The sequence below is a fragment of the Glycine max genome, chromosome 15, assembly GCF_000004515.6.
Source record: "Glycine max cultivar Williams 82 chromosome 15, Glycine_max_v4.0, whole genome shotgun sequence".
NCBI lineage: Eukaryota > Viridiplantae > Streptophyta > Magnoliopsida > Fabales > Fabaceae > Glycine > Glycine max.
The window spans coordinates 40,506,897-40,521,442 of record NC_038251.2 but is presented as its reverse complement, the minus strand read 5'-3'; the positions used below and the strand labels follow the sequence as shown (position 1 = coordinate 40,521,442).

Sequence of the window (14,546 nt, the reverse complement as noted above, 5' to 3'; positions counted from 1 at the left end):
TAAACCTTTGAGACACTAGGAGATACCAAATTGAGTGAAGTCATCTATTTCTGCTAGAATTATTTTATAATTTAAAATCTCTATGTATTTATAATATATAAATATTGATTAATTGTTATATGATATCTAATAAGAAAAAAAGGAGAAAAAAATAGAGAACTGATAGAGTTTATGACGTGATGAATAAAAAAGAGATATGAAAAAATAATAGATGTTCGTGACACATTTAAAATTAGAAGATGTTCATATATATTATTATTCATCTAGTAATTAAGAATTTTTAATTTTCAAAAACAAAACAATAAAATTTGGGACTGTAAAAATTAGTCGAAGAAAACTGATGTAAGGACACATCATCATTTAAGGGAGAAACTTGATGTAAGGACCAAAAACCAAATAAAAAAAAAATAGTTCGAATATCAACACCAAGACCGATCAATATTTAATTGATACACTAAAAACATAATTTGCCTTATAAAAATAGTGTTTATAGTATATATTAACTATAGTAATATTATGAACACTATTCGATAATTCCTTTTTATTTTTTGAATTTGACCTATATATATATATATATATATATATATATATATATATATATATATATATATATATATATATATATATATATATTACTATAGTTATGTTATTGACACTATTTTATAAACAATGAGTTAATTCTTTTTTTAATTTTACTTTTGTAAAGCAAACGCTTCATTTTATTTTAATAATTAAGTACCACCAAATTATTTTTCTTAAAGACTTTTATCTTTTTATTAATCCTTCAAAATTTTAAAAGATCGTCCTATTCCTCTAAGATATTCATTACCAAATTAATCTCTTAAAATACAAAATACTCCCCAACTTCATCCTGAAGTATACCATTTTATTCTTCTTCTCAGTCGATTTGGCGACCTTTTCGTATTAATTGGTGGCTTTTAGACCTTTTAAAAGAACAAATTTAATTAAAAAATAATAGTGACCCGACCTGCCATGCATCCTAGATTTTACAATACCGATTATCTTTCTATCAATTTTATTCAACGCCAAACCATAAAGAAAAAAAAAATGATATGAACCTTTGAGGCACTAGGAGTGAACAAATTTAGTAACCTAATCAGGCCTATTTGTACTAGTATTAATATATAATTTATGATCTATATGTATTTATAATATATAAATATGGATTAATTCTTATATGATATCAAATAAGAAAAAAAAGAAAAAAAAACAGACATATCATAACAATAGAATAAAATTTGGGACTATAAAAATTAGTCGAAGAAAACATGGACAATGGTTATAACCATTCAATATAATAATTTATTCTATTCTGCTTGTTCATTCACTGTCTTTTTCCAGCCTTACACTTGGAAGAAATTAAGCAATAATGTCAGATTATCTTCCTGAAGCATTGGTGCTGCAAATACTGTATCGCCTACCACCCACAACCCTTGTGAAATGCACCTCAGTGTGCAAAGCATGGAATAAAATCATAAGAAGTCACGACTTCATATCCTCCCATCTCCTACACTCTCTCTCCAACCACACTCTTTCTCTCCTCTTCCCACACTACATTTTTTATAACTTTAACGAGCTACGCTTCCGTTCCTCCGGCACCATTAATACCAGAAACGACTTTCACACAATTGCAAAACTGTGCTACTCATTCCATGTTGTAAATACTGTTAATGGTGTCATTTGTCTTTCTCGTAACAGATCAAGCCACACATCCTACACCGATCTTGTCATCTTATGGAACCCTTTTATTCGAAGACACATCCAACTTCCAACACCCTATTTCGCTTTCAAAACGTTGCTGTGTAGCTATTACCAGCTTCCTTCTATGTTCTTTGTCGGGTTTGGGTTCGACTCCAAAACAAATGACTACAAGGTGGTCAGAATTTGTTATCTCAAATACTATGAAAATAACGATCCTCCTTTGGTAGAGTTGTATTCCCTCAACGAGGGGGCTTCGAGGATCATTGAGACTTCCTCTATTGATGTAAGAATAGAGAGCCGTCTGTTGTCTCAATGTTTTTTACATGGGAATGTGCATTGGATTGCCTTCGAGAATCACATGCGTGAACTACATTTTCAATATTGTGTGCTCATATTCAATGTGGAGGAGGAGAATTTCAAGAAAATAAGGCTTCCAATAGAGTTGAGTACATTACGTTCACATGATGACTTGACCATTTCTGTGATCAATGGTTGTCTATCAGTTATACATTATGCTTGTGACCGCGAACGAGCAACCCATACGGTTTTTAACATATGGATGAAGAGAGAGCCAGAGTTATGGAATAAGATGTACAAAGTTAATTATTTTCAAACAGTATTTGATAGTGTTTCATTGGCATCAAGTACAAGTGATGAGATTTTTGAGTTTCCATTGTGTGGACAATTTGTTCCTTTGGGCTTGGTTGAATATGACAGAGAAGAGATTACCAAACTCCGAATTCAAAGTAGAGCATACCATTTATTTTTCAATGAATACACACCAAGCTTGGTTTTGTTTAATAGAGAAAATGGTCCAATTTGGTGCCCTATTAGTAAGAGGTCAGCTAAACACTTCACTCATTTTTTGCTTTGCATAATGCGTTACATGTGCTTTATTTTGTTAACCTAAATTCTTAAATTTGCAGGAAATAAATTGTACTGGTTTTCATTCACCATGATTTTAAATTAATGTTGCTATTGAGTCTGCAAGCATGTTGACACAACAACCATTTAGCCCACTAGTTGATTTTTTATGCGTGGCTATTGATAGGCTCAAAAGACTATGCTACCACTACTCCTAGACTCTACCGTTGAAAGAGGTGTTACAAAAAATACACATAAAATTGATATTTTTTATTTGATGATTCATTACACAGTGTATCCTATGTTAATTAAATAGAAATTTACAAACATCAACTAATTTTCTGGAAACTAAAATAAAAATAATAACATCAAAAGGATAATATCAAAGTCTTACGTCACCTATTTGGACCTTTCTCTATTGTCATTCCATCAGCTTCTCAGCATAAATGTTAAATATAAAATAACTTTATCTTTTTAAATTAATTTTTTTACATTTATTTTTAACAAGCTTTAATTTATACAGATGTGCATAGCGGGCACACGATGAAGAATTAGAAGAATTGAATTTGAATAAGGATTTGTTGAGAGTCGAATTCATTTCAGAGAAGTATTAATTTGATTACGGAACTCGATTCTAATTCTGAATGTAATGTTTTCGTTGTTAGATTCTACATATGTATCTGGTATTTAGAATCAACTAGTTTGCAACCCGTTCGTATGCACGGCTTGTTTGATTTTTTTATTCAATCAGTATTGTAATTTTTTATTGTATGGTTTCATTGTTTCTCTTTCTTGTAAGGTATTCATTACTTAAGCCATATAAGATGTTTTTTTTTTACAATAGGTACATAAACACATATTAGATTTTGTCCTTGTTGGTTGAGAATAGTATATGATGGTTTGTAGTTAACATAGTGAACAATTATGACTATGCGAGAGATATCTTATATTGCATGATGATAATAATAATAACAATAATAATAATAATAATAATTAGAAAGGAAGGAGATATATATTTGATATATATGTAAAACTTTAAGGAGTTTCCTAGACTATCAATTATAGGAAAAACAGGATCTTAAAACCTATGATTCTCACAAAACAATCAATAAACAATAGATAATGATGCGTACCTTTCTCTGTAGGAAAACTTGTACCTTTCTCCATAGGAACTTCTCTCCGGTGCACTTTGATTTCCTTGAAAGAGGAGACAAATAAGATTTCACTTCCTTAGGTCTTTCTTTTCTGCTTCTCTCCGTTCGTGATGGCTATGGGTGAGAGAGAATACTTTTCTGGTCAGGAAGGAGACCTTATTTCACGTTAGTGGGTATTAAGTCCCTTTTATAACCACTACTCCTATCAAGTAGCAAGTAGTAGTTAACCCTAGAAACTTCTCCTATTAAGCCCAATTACAATTTAGTCCTTAATCGTTAATTATTTACTTATTAGTCCCTACATAAGTCACATGCCTTTCACATGAGACATTAATTCTAACATTCTCCCACTTGGCTCATGTGATATTAATAAACATTATGGACTAAATAAATAAATAGATTAATTAACATAATGCACATTAAAATTGACTAAATTGTTCTATACATTGGGTACATCATAATTTCATGATTAAGAATAGGAACCAATTCGAGTCATGGCGGTTGTACATCATCTAATCGACCTAGTCCCTTCCATATACTACAAATTAGTCTTCTCCTTAATATGACCATTACTTAGGAGTACATAATTGGTCCAACATAATGTCTTTCATTCAAGACAAAACATGTTAACATTACTCTAACACAAACATGCATGCAAACAAAGAGAACAGGTAATCAGAAACATATCATAATTGAGCTCAGAGTGTCACTAAAATGCATAAGATAAATTACACTTAATGATCATCAATAACAATAATGCCCATACTTTCAACATGTTCTATAATGTCTTGGGCAGTAATCCCTTATTCAAAGGGTCAACTATCATAAGGTTTGTGCTAATTTATTTTATTGACACTCTTTGTTTCCGAACTTCTTCCTTGATGACAAAGTACTTCAATTCCATATGCTTAACACCCTTAGAGTACTTGTCGTTCTTACAAAAATATTGTTGCGGAGTTATCACAATACATTTTCAGCGGCCTAGCAATACAATCGACAATTCCAAGCCCTGAAATAAAGTTCCGCAACCAATTAGCCTGAATTGTAGCCTCAAAACATACTACAAATTCAGTTTCAGATGCAACAACAACTGATGCATACAAAATTACTTTCATTTGTTTTTGTTCCACATCATTTTTAGGACATTGTGTGAGACTAAATTTGTTTCCTTTCTAACTTAGAACAGGTGATGCTAAACACCTTTTCATCTTGAATCTCTCTAGTACTTTATTGATATATGCTTTCTGAGATAAGCCTAACAATCCTTGTGATCTATTACAAAATATTTTTATCCCTATCACATAGCTTATCTCGCCTATATCTTTCACTTCAAAGTTTCTAGAGAGAAATTTCTTAGTCTCACGAAGAAGACCAAGATCATTAGTTGCAAGCAATATATCATCAACATATAGGATTAGAAACATAACCTTACTCCCACTGACCCTTAGATATATACACCGATAAACAATATTTTCCTTAAATCTAAAGCAAACAATGGTATCATTAAACCTCAAATACCATTGGCGGGAAGCTTGCTTTAAGACTGTATATTAATTTCTTTAGTTTGCACACCATGTGTTCCTTTCCTTCAACTGAGAACCTCATTGGTTCACTACTACAAAAAGTAGTTTTAACATCGGCTTATTAACATCGGTTTTGGACAAAACCGATGTTAAGTTAACGTGGTGGCATATTTGTAAATAGAGTATCCTTCTTAACATCGGTTTTCCAAAAAACCGATGTTAATGCATACACGTTAACATCGGTTTTTCAAAAACCGATGTTAACTAATGACGTTAACATCGGTTTTTCAAAAACCGATGTTAACGTATGATATGTTAACATCGGTTTTTTGGAAAACCGATGTTAATGCATACACGTTAACATCGGTTTTCCAAAAACCGATGTTAATGCATACATGTTAACATCAGTTTTTTAAAAACTGATGTTAACTAATGACGTTAACATCGGTTTTTGAAAAACCGATGTTAACGTATGATATGTTAACATCGGTTTTTTGAAAAACCGATGTTAATATAAACTTTTTTTTAATTATTTATATATTTTTTTAAAAAATCATATATTGCGTTATTAATTATATTTTAATTAAAAAATAAAATAAATAATAAACAATAATAAATTCAAAAGGTAAGCATTTAAAAATTAAACTAAATTTTTAAAATGAATTTCTTAATTTTAATTTTATTATTTCATGATTATCATTTAAATATAACACACATTTATATAAATTATTTGATATTAATTAATTTGAAAATAAAAAAACTATTTTTAATAATAGAGTTTAACTTTTATAAAATTTTTATAGAATGTTGGTAAAAATAATTATATCGTAAAAAAATTAAAATTTATTATTAATATATTTATTTAATTATTATAAAAATAAAAAAATTAGTTTTTTTCTTCTTAAAAAGGCAAATGGAGAATATTGTTTAAAAATTATATAAAATCTTACTATATTTATATTATCGTATTTTCTTTAAATTTAAAGTAAATTAAAATATTTGTATATATTAATTTAATTTATTGAAAATATATGTTATAGTGGTTTAATTTAAATAATTATAGTTATCTCATATATTTGTAGGATTTTAAAAAATGATATTTTCATTATTTTTAAACAAATTTTTCAGAAAAAAATAAAAATATTTTCATGAGACACGAAAATTATGTTTTAAGTCTTTAAATTTAGAGTTAATTATAATCCGCATGTAATTTATTTTTATTACATTTATTATTTTTTTATTATTTTTAACCTCATTTGTTAATTATGTGATTTTTTTGTTAATAAATTTAATAAAAAAGGATTTGATGTGCCTATATAAAACCTCGCAGCGAATAGGGTTTAGCCCCACCAACTTAAAATATTCACGACTCTCTCGAAATTAGTTTAGGTTTAGGGTTAAGTTTTATTTTCCTTCAATTCCTCTTTTCGAACACCACACATGTTCTCTGAAAACGGAGCTAGTCCTAAAGGCGCAAATCGAAACGCGATCGTTTTTCTCCTTGGGGCGAGGGTTCTTCTTTTGTTCCTCCGAAAATAGCCATCACATAACTCCCTCAATTAAGGGTTTATTTGTTTATTTTTATGTTTGTTTTGGAATTTCTCGGCGATGATATACCTTATCCGCGCTTCTGAGTTTTCTCGATGAAGCACAATTGGTTAAAATATGGTTGAATTTCTTGATATGAGCCATGTTTTGTGAAATAAAATGTTTAGTTTTAATTGTTTTCAATTTTCACATTGTGTGCTTTGCTTTTCCAGTTGTTACAGGTGTCGTTGGTATGCTTATTTCACAGTTTTGAGTGATTTGCAGGTGTCTATTCCATCTTTCGGGGAGAAAAGTTCGCAATTGCATAGCTTTCCCCTTGCTTCGTTAGCTGATGAATGTGAAAAATTCTATGAATTGGAAAGTAGCAAGGCCTTCGATGATTATGCGGGAAACTACTTTGTGCTTGCAACAGTGTTTCCTTCTAGTAAGTTTCATTTATCTAATTATTAGATTTATCTAATTTTGCATTTCATAACTGTTGGATAGCCAATATAGCTTCGAAAACAGCGAGTAATATGGTGCATGAGTTAAACTTTATATATTTCATTCTTACAAATAAAAAAATTATTTAAATAAAATTTAATCTAAATCCTTAAAGATAGAAATAGTATTTTTTTTACCTTATTTTTTAACTAAAATTTGTTTTAATCCTTGATCTTTTAAAATATTTTTTTTCAACGACCGTAATTAGGATTTTTTTCTTTCTTTGTGGAACCCGAGGTATTCAATTTTTTTTAATATCAATTCATGACATTAAATATTGTTTGAAGATTCAGCAGTTAGGTGATTCATGTGCAGATATACCACGTAACTTTCAAAGTAATTAAATAGTCTTGAAATCAAATAAGATGGGATGATCTTAGAAAATATATATTGACTACTCAAAAATAATTAAAAAGAAACTAAAATCCAAGTTAAAAAAAGATATTAATAACTCTGGTTAAAATACGTAAACATATATTGTAACATATTCAAATAAACAAGGAATAAATTAATTAAAGTATTATTCTTTTTTTATATCATTTTATTTGTCATTTTGGTTTTATTTTTCCTGTCATTTTACAAGATCAATAAATTAATTAAAGTATTAAATATTTTTCTATTATATTCTTAATTATTTATTGTTAAGTGGGAAAAAAGGTATGAGTTTGAGATAATTGAATCAATATAAAAGACAAAAGAAATATTAAAAATATCATATAATATTTTTTAATATAAAGTCTAATTATTTTTATTTATATTGTATCAAAGCTTTAAATATAAAAGAATAGATTAGGAAAATGCTGTAACAAAATGAAACCGTAGTACACAACGATTACAACAGCCTCTAATAATAAATTAAGGATAAACTTCAATGAGAGATTTTGAATCCACATATAGGAATAATTTTCCATTAAACATAGTCAACATCACTAAATCATAGTCTAGCTTCAATTCAGTCATTTCGCGATCATCACCTATTTCATCAATTGCTATGTCTATAATTATAACCTTTCCTTCTTTCCCTTTCCCAAAATAGCTTTTTTTGCAGTTCTTCAATATCTTCACAGAGAGTTCATCGTTCCAATCATGCAGAACCCACTGCAACACAATTGAAAATTCTAACTTTAGGTAATATCTTCACAGAGAGTATTTTAATGAAGTTAGACCATTGGAAGCAGAGAGATTCAAGGCGCTTCGCATTCAATGGACACAAAATTATCTAAAAGTTAGAAATCAAACATAGGATGTTAGGCAACTATGTAACTTAAGTTACTTAATTAGTTTATATACTTTGCATTACATCTTTTACAATTGTTGTTTCATTTTAACATTGAATAACCTTTGTTGATAGCTAGTTTTTTGCTAAAACCTATTTGAAAGCAGAATGCAAATGATATATGTTGTGTTGTGTGGTTTGATTTGATATATGTTGTGTTGTGTGGTTTGATTTTAAATTTACAGGTTAAATTTTGGTTTTTTTTGAAAAAATAAAAACATTATTTTAAAAAAAATTCCCGAAAACAACATCGGTTTTTTGAAAAAATTGATGTTAACGAATGTGTTAATGTTGACAGTTAACATCGGTTTTCGATTATATGTTTATTTTTACTCTGATTATATGTTTATTTTTTTCAATTAATTTGTTCACTGTAATCAAAACTTGCTAATTAACTATGTTTTATCAATAGGCAGCTGTGTCTCCAGCAAAACCTCCAGAAAGCCCGGATGAAGAGGTCGATGATCCCCTGTACCTGATGACATTGACCATCCCACAACTGTTTTTGAAGCCGCTCCAGGTTATGTGGGATGCTACCATATTCGGGGTGTTTAATCAAAACTTCCCGTTGTATATAAAGCACGAAGATCTCTCTGAAATTGCACATGGTGGTCAATGTCTCAGCATATCAGTTATACAGTTGTGGATTCTGTAAGTCATTTTAGATTACTATTAATTACCAAAGTAATTGTTTTAAATTCATACATAATTAACTTTGACTTAACAACACAGCCATCTGACTGAGACAAGTGTGCGAGCGGGGAATTCTGATGTGTATGGATTCCTCGAGCCACAGTCCATTCAGAGATCTGGACACTCACAATTTGAATCCGAAAGTTACATCAAGAGTTGGATACAGAGTTCAAAACGAGATGTTTACCTTGGAGCCTATCTGAATAGGTAAGTCAAACACAATAATTGAATTTAAATAATCTATACTACTACAATAAACTATATTCGTCTCTACTGCAATGGACACTGGCAAATGGTCGTCATTCTACCTAAGGAAAACCTAGTTGTCTGGTTTTGTTCTTTGCATAACAGGCCAGACAACTACCTTAAGGGAATAATTAACAGGTCAGTATTGATGGGGTTGGGGCGTAGTTTACTAGCCGTCAACAACATCAATATTTTAATGTTCCTTATATTCAACACTAGTGCTTTGAAAGGACTTGATGATACTCCACAACCGAAATCCAAGGCTGCTGCTAGGTGGATTGTTGTTAAGGTACGTGATTTAAATAAAAGTTCTACTTATATATATTTTATGTGTGTGTACACTAATTGTAGTTAACGTTTAATTAATATCCAAATTTCATTATGTATTTAGTGTAATAGACAAAAAGGAATCACTGAATGTGGCTACTACGTGATGCACTGGATGTCCACGATAATCTTAGGATCTTTCAGGAATTGTTTATTACAAACAAATTTGGTTTTTTTATAATTGTTATTACATTATTAATTTATTTTTTTATTTCATCATGCAGTATTTTAATGAAGTTAGACCATTGGAAGCAGAGAGATTTAAGGCACTTCGCATACAGTGGGCACAATATTATCTAAAAGTTAGAAATCAAACATAGGATGTTAGGCAACTATGTAACTTTAGGTTAATAAATTAGTTTACGTACTTTGCATTATATTTTTTACAATTGTTGTTTCATCTTAACATTGAACAACCTTTGTTGATAGCTAGTTTTTTGCTAAAATCTATTTGAAAACTGAATGCAAATGATATATGTTGTGTGCTGTGTGGTCTGATTTTAAATTTACAGGTTAAATCTTGGTTTTTTGTAAAAACAAAGACATTATATAAAAAAAATTCCTGAAAACAACATCGGTTTTTTATAAAAACCGATGTTACTGTGAATAGTACACATTCATTAACATCGGTTTTTTAAAAAAACCGATGTTTACTGTCAACAATAACACATTCGTTAACATCGGTTTTCTGTAAAAAACCGATGTTAAAATTCAATAATAACACATTCGTTAACATCGGTTTTCATAAAAACCGATGTTAACTGTGAATAGTAACACATTCGTTAACATCGGTTTTTTATAAAAACCGATGTTAACTGTGAATAGTAACACATTCGTTAACATCGGTTTTTTATAAAAACCGATGTTAATTGTCAATAATAACACATTCGTTAACATCGGTTTTTTATAACAGTAACACATTCGTTAACATCGGTTTTTTATAAAAACCGATGTTAACGAACGTTAACATCGGTTTTCTGTAAAAAACCGATGTTAACTGTCAACAGTAACACATTCGTTAACATCGGTTTTTTGTAAAAACCGATGTTAACTTTCAATATTAATATACATTTCCTGGGTGTAATTCATATTAGCAACATCGGTTATTTATATAACCGATGTCGGTAATTTTACTTTAACATCGGTTTTTGAAAAACCGATGTTAACGATAATATTATCAACGTCGGTACTTTCAACATCGGTTGAAAAACCGATGTTGAAAGTCATAAATAACCGATGTAGAAAGCATATTTTGTAATAGTGGTTGGTCCATATAAACATTCTCCTCTAAATCTCCATTAAAAAGGCAATTTTCACATCTATTTGATGTAGCTCCAAGTCATAATGGGCTACTAATGCCATGATAATCCTGAAAGAATCCTTTCGTGAGATCGGTGAAAACGTCTCTTTATAATCAATGCCATCTTTCTGAGTAAATCCCTTAGCAACAAGTCTAGCCTTGTAACATTCAAGGTTGCCATGAGAGTCACGTTTAGTCTTGAAGACCCACTTATAACCAACTCTCTTACAACCCTTTAGTAATTCTACAAGGTCTCAAACTCCATTATGTTCCATGGAATTTATCTCTTCTTTCATGACATTTAACCACTTCTCAGAATTATCACAACTTATAGTTTGTGAAAACGAAACTGGGTCATTATCATTAATGCTTAAGTTTGTTTCTGTTTCATGTAGGTATACCACATAATCATTCAAAATAGCTAGTCTCCTTTCTCTTTGAGACCTCTTTAATGCTACTTCTTGTGGTTCTTCCATAATAGGTTCATTATGCATCATGGGTTCATTATTGTATTGCTCCTCTTCATTAATTTTGTAGCAACAACTAAAAGGAGCAATCACCTTACTGCTAGAGGCCCAAGCTAAAAGGACTTGCACTCTAACTTATTTAATTTCCACTTCTCGTGGAACTGTACTCCCACTGATTTCACCATTTTCAATGAACCTTGCATTTCCAGTTTCGACAATTCTCATACTATGATTAGGACGATAAAACATGTACCCCTTTGATTTTTCTGGATAACCAATGAAATATCCACTGGTTGTTCTTGCATTCAATTTTCTTTCTTGCGGATTATAAATCCTTATTTCTACCTGGCAACCCCAAACATGCAGGTGCCTTATACTAGGTGTCATATTTGTCCACAGTTCAAAGGTGTCTTTGGAACTGCCTTACTAGAAACCTTATTCAACAAATACATGGCAGTTTTCAAGGCATACATCCACAAAGATATGGGTAAAGTCAAATTGATTAACATACTCCTAATCATATCCATTAAAGTTTTGATACACCATTTGGTTGTGGTGTATCGGACATTGTGTATTGTACACAAATGCCACGTTTCTGAAGAAGCCTAGCAAATGGACCTGGGTGTTGTCCAGTTTCATCATATCTTCCATAATACTCACCACCTCTATCATATCTAATAATTTTCACATTTATGTTTAATTGCCTTTTTACTTCATTGTAGTAAATTTCTAAGGCATCCATTGCCTAAGAAATCTCGGGTAGTAAGTAGACATAACCGTAACGTGAATAATCATCAATAATGGTGATAAAGTATCCTTCCTTTCCGAAAGAACCAACATCAAAAGGTCCATAAATATCAGTATGCACAATTTCAAGAAGTTGAGTGCTTCTTGTAGCTCCTTTCTTTGTATGTTTTGCTTGTTTTCCCTTCATACAACACACACAAATATTTAGATCCGTAAAATTTAGATAAGAAAGAATTTCATTCTTTATTAATCTTTCCATCCTTTCTCTAGAAATGTGACCTAAACGTTTATGCCACAAGAAACTAGATCGTTCATTCACTAAACTACGTTTAGTGCCAACATTATGATGCAGAGTTAAAACAGTTTCAGCATACAAACTGTCTATTTCCAATTTATATAAACCATCACAAGAATACCAGTGCCAATGAGATAATTATGCTTAAATAAATTGAAACATCCATTACCAAAATTAAAAGAGTATGCAATAACATCAAGTTTAGATAATGAAACTAAATTCCTAGATAAACAAGGTACATAAGGAGTTTCCAGTAAATCTAAATGATGTCCAGTGTCAAGTTTTAAACAATAAGTCTCAACTGTTTCCACTGGAGCTTTCACTCCATTCCCCATGAAAAATGAACTTCTCATTTGGGCTTATGGTTTGGATTGTAAGGAATCTCTGCATAATGTTAGAAACATAAGTCATACATCCAGAATTAATCCATCATGTATCATGGGAAACTTTAGTTAAGTTCGATTCAAAACATACATGAGCATTAAGCTCACCATTCTTTTCGAACCAAGACTTACACTTTAGGCAATCCTTTTGGAAATGTCCTGATTTCCTACAAAATTGACAATTATTGCCCTTTCATACCTTCTTCTGGATTGTTCTTTAATGATCCTTTGCCTTTATCATGCTTCTTCATAAATTTCTTCTCAAGCTCCTTGATTCCCTTGGTGGCTTACATAATGAACTGAGTGACTTCCTTGATTCTTAAGCCTCATTTCTTCCTGAACTAACATATTGTGCAATTCATGCATATTCCATTTATCTTTCATGGTATTATAGCTCATTTGGAACGGGCCAAACTCAGACGGTAATGAGTTTAGAATAAATTGAACAAGAAAATTCTCATTCACAGTCATTCCCAAGGTCTTAAGTCTTGCTGCAATATTTGTCATCTCAATGACATGTTCAAACATAGTACGTGAACCATCAAACTTCATCGTGGTCAATGTACTCATTAATGTCCCAGCAACAGACTTATCAGCTGTTTGAGAGCACTCTCCCACTAATCCCATAAACCTTTTAGCACTTTCAATTTTAGGGAGAGTTGTCTTAATACTGTCTACAACAGTCATTCTCATCAACATTAGGTTGAGTCTTTAGATCTTTCCCAAGTTTTATAATGAACTTTCTCTTCATTGCTACTAGCATCAATAATAGTAACAAACTTCTCTTCCAACATAGCAAGATCATGATCCAAAACACCAAGGTGAAATTGGACTTGCTCATTTCAGTCAGAGAAGTTAAGCCCATTAAAATTGGCACAGATGATACATAAGAATCCAATGAATTCAAAACATGTATTACATAATAAAATTCACATAAGTGTTTTGAGACATAAAATACATGTTATACATATGATTCATTCAGATAACGGTCAATATATATTGATGTTCTCCTTTGGGTGATACACCAACACACAACATACAAATATAATGATGCTAATAAAATTTTAACATTATTTGGCAATTAAATATGCACCAATTAGTAGTATCTATTTTCTTTAGGCATATAAATAAAACTAATGATACACACAAATCGCCTACAATTATATTCATTAATTATAAGAACAAATAATCAACCTTTGGGCGATCCATAAATGCCTTATAACAATGAATTTCAATTACCCATAAACCAATAACCATATAATTTAGTGGTGTGAACCTGACTAGGAGTGGATCGCTTGATACAGGCTACAGAAATTTGGATGACGCCACTTCCAGTGAAGGAAGATAAGTCAGGGTAGACGCCATAAGGATTACCTTGATAAGTCTGAGATTGGTTCAACAAGGAACCCAGGGAGAAGCTCTCACCAAATTTTATGAAAAATGCCAAAAGTTCCCTTTATTGAAAATAAAAACCAATACTTATAGTGTATCTGAACAAAAAGATAAAAATAGACATGG

At 30.6% G+C, this 14,546-nt stretch overlaps 2 protein-coding genes and 1 non-coding gene across 4 annotated transcripts; all 3 read left to right on the top strand.

Annotated features, from left to right (window-relative positions):
• The first annotated feature begins 1,225 nt into the window (after positions 1-1,225).
• Positions 1,226-3,352, top strand: LOC106796262 (F-box protein At3g07870). Of its 2 annotated transcripts, none has more exons than XM_041010080.1 (2): positions 1,226-2,562; positions 2,649-3,093. In XM_041010080.1, the coding sequence occupies exons 1-2, from the start codon at positions 1,391-1,393 to the stop codon at positions 2,653-2,655; spliced, it is 1,179 nt and encodes a 392-aa protein (XP_040866014.1). In that variant the 5' UTR covers positions 1,226-1,390; the 3' UTR covers positions 2,656-3,093. The 2 variants fall into 2 exon arrangements, with proteins under 2 accessions (XP_040866014.1, XP_014623346.2); XM_014767860.2 differs by lacking the exon at positions 2,649-3,093 and adding an exon at positions 3,110-3,352 and having other exon boundaries at positions 1,228-2,562.
• Positions 3,353-6,625: 3,273 nt separating this feature from the next.
• Positions 6,626-10,308, top strand: LOC106796055 (uncharacterized). Its single transcript, XM_041010075.1, has 5 exons — positions 6,626-7,235; positions 8,983-9,221; positions 9,303-9,470; positions 9,729-9,798; positions 10,061-10,308. The coding sequence occupies exons 1-5, from the start codon at positions 7,143-7,145 to the stop codon at positions 10,154-10,156; spliced, it is 666 nt and encodes a 221-aa protein (XP_040866009.1). The 5' UTR covers positions 6,626-7,142; the 3' UTR covers positions 10,157-10,308.
• LOC112999668 (small nucleolar RNA U36a) lies at positions 6,867-6,954 on the top strand. Its single transcript, XR_003264878.1, has one exon. It is a non-coding gene; the product is annotated as a small nucleolar RNA U36a (small nucleolar RNA).
• Positions 10,309-14,546: the final 4,238 nt, after the last annotated feature.

Coding starts and splice junctions, on each gene's coding strand:
- LOC106796262 (XM_014767860.2), top strand. CDS start 1,391: ATGTCAGATTATCTTCCTGAAGCATTGGTGCTGCAAATACTGTATCGC.
- LOC106796055 (XM_041010075.1), top strand. CDS start 7,143: ATGAATGTGAAAAATTCTATGAATTGGAAAGTAGCAAGGCCTTCGATG. Junction 7,236..8,982: donor TGCAACAGTGTTTCCTTCTA/GTAAGTTTCATT, acceptor TTTTATCAATAG/GCAGCTGTGTCTCCAGCAAA. Junction 9,471..9,728: donor CTTGGAGCCTATCTGAATAG/GTAAGTCAAACA, acceptor ATTCAACACTAG/TGCTTTGAAAGGACTTGATG.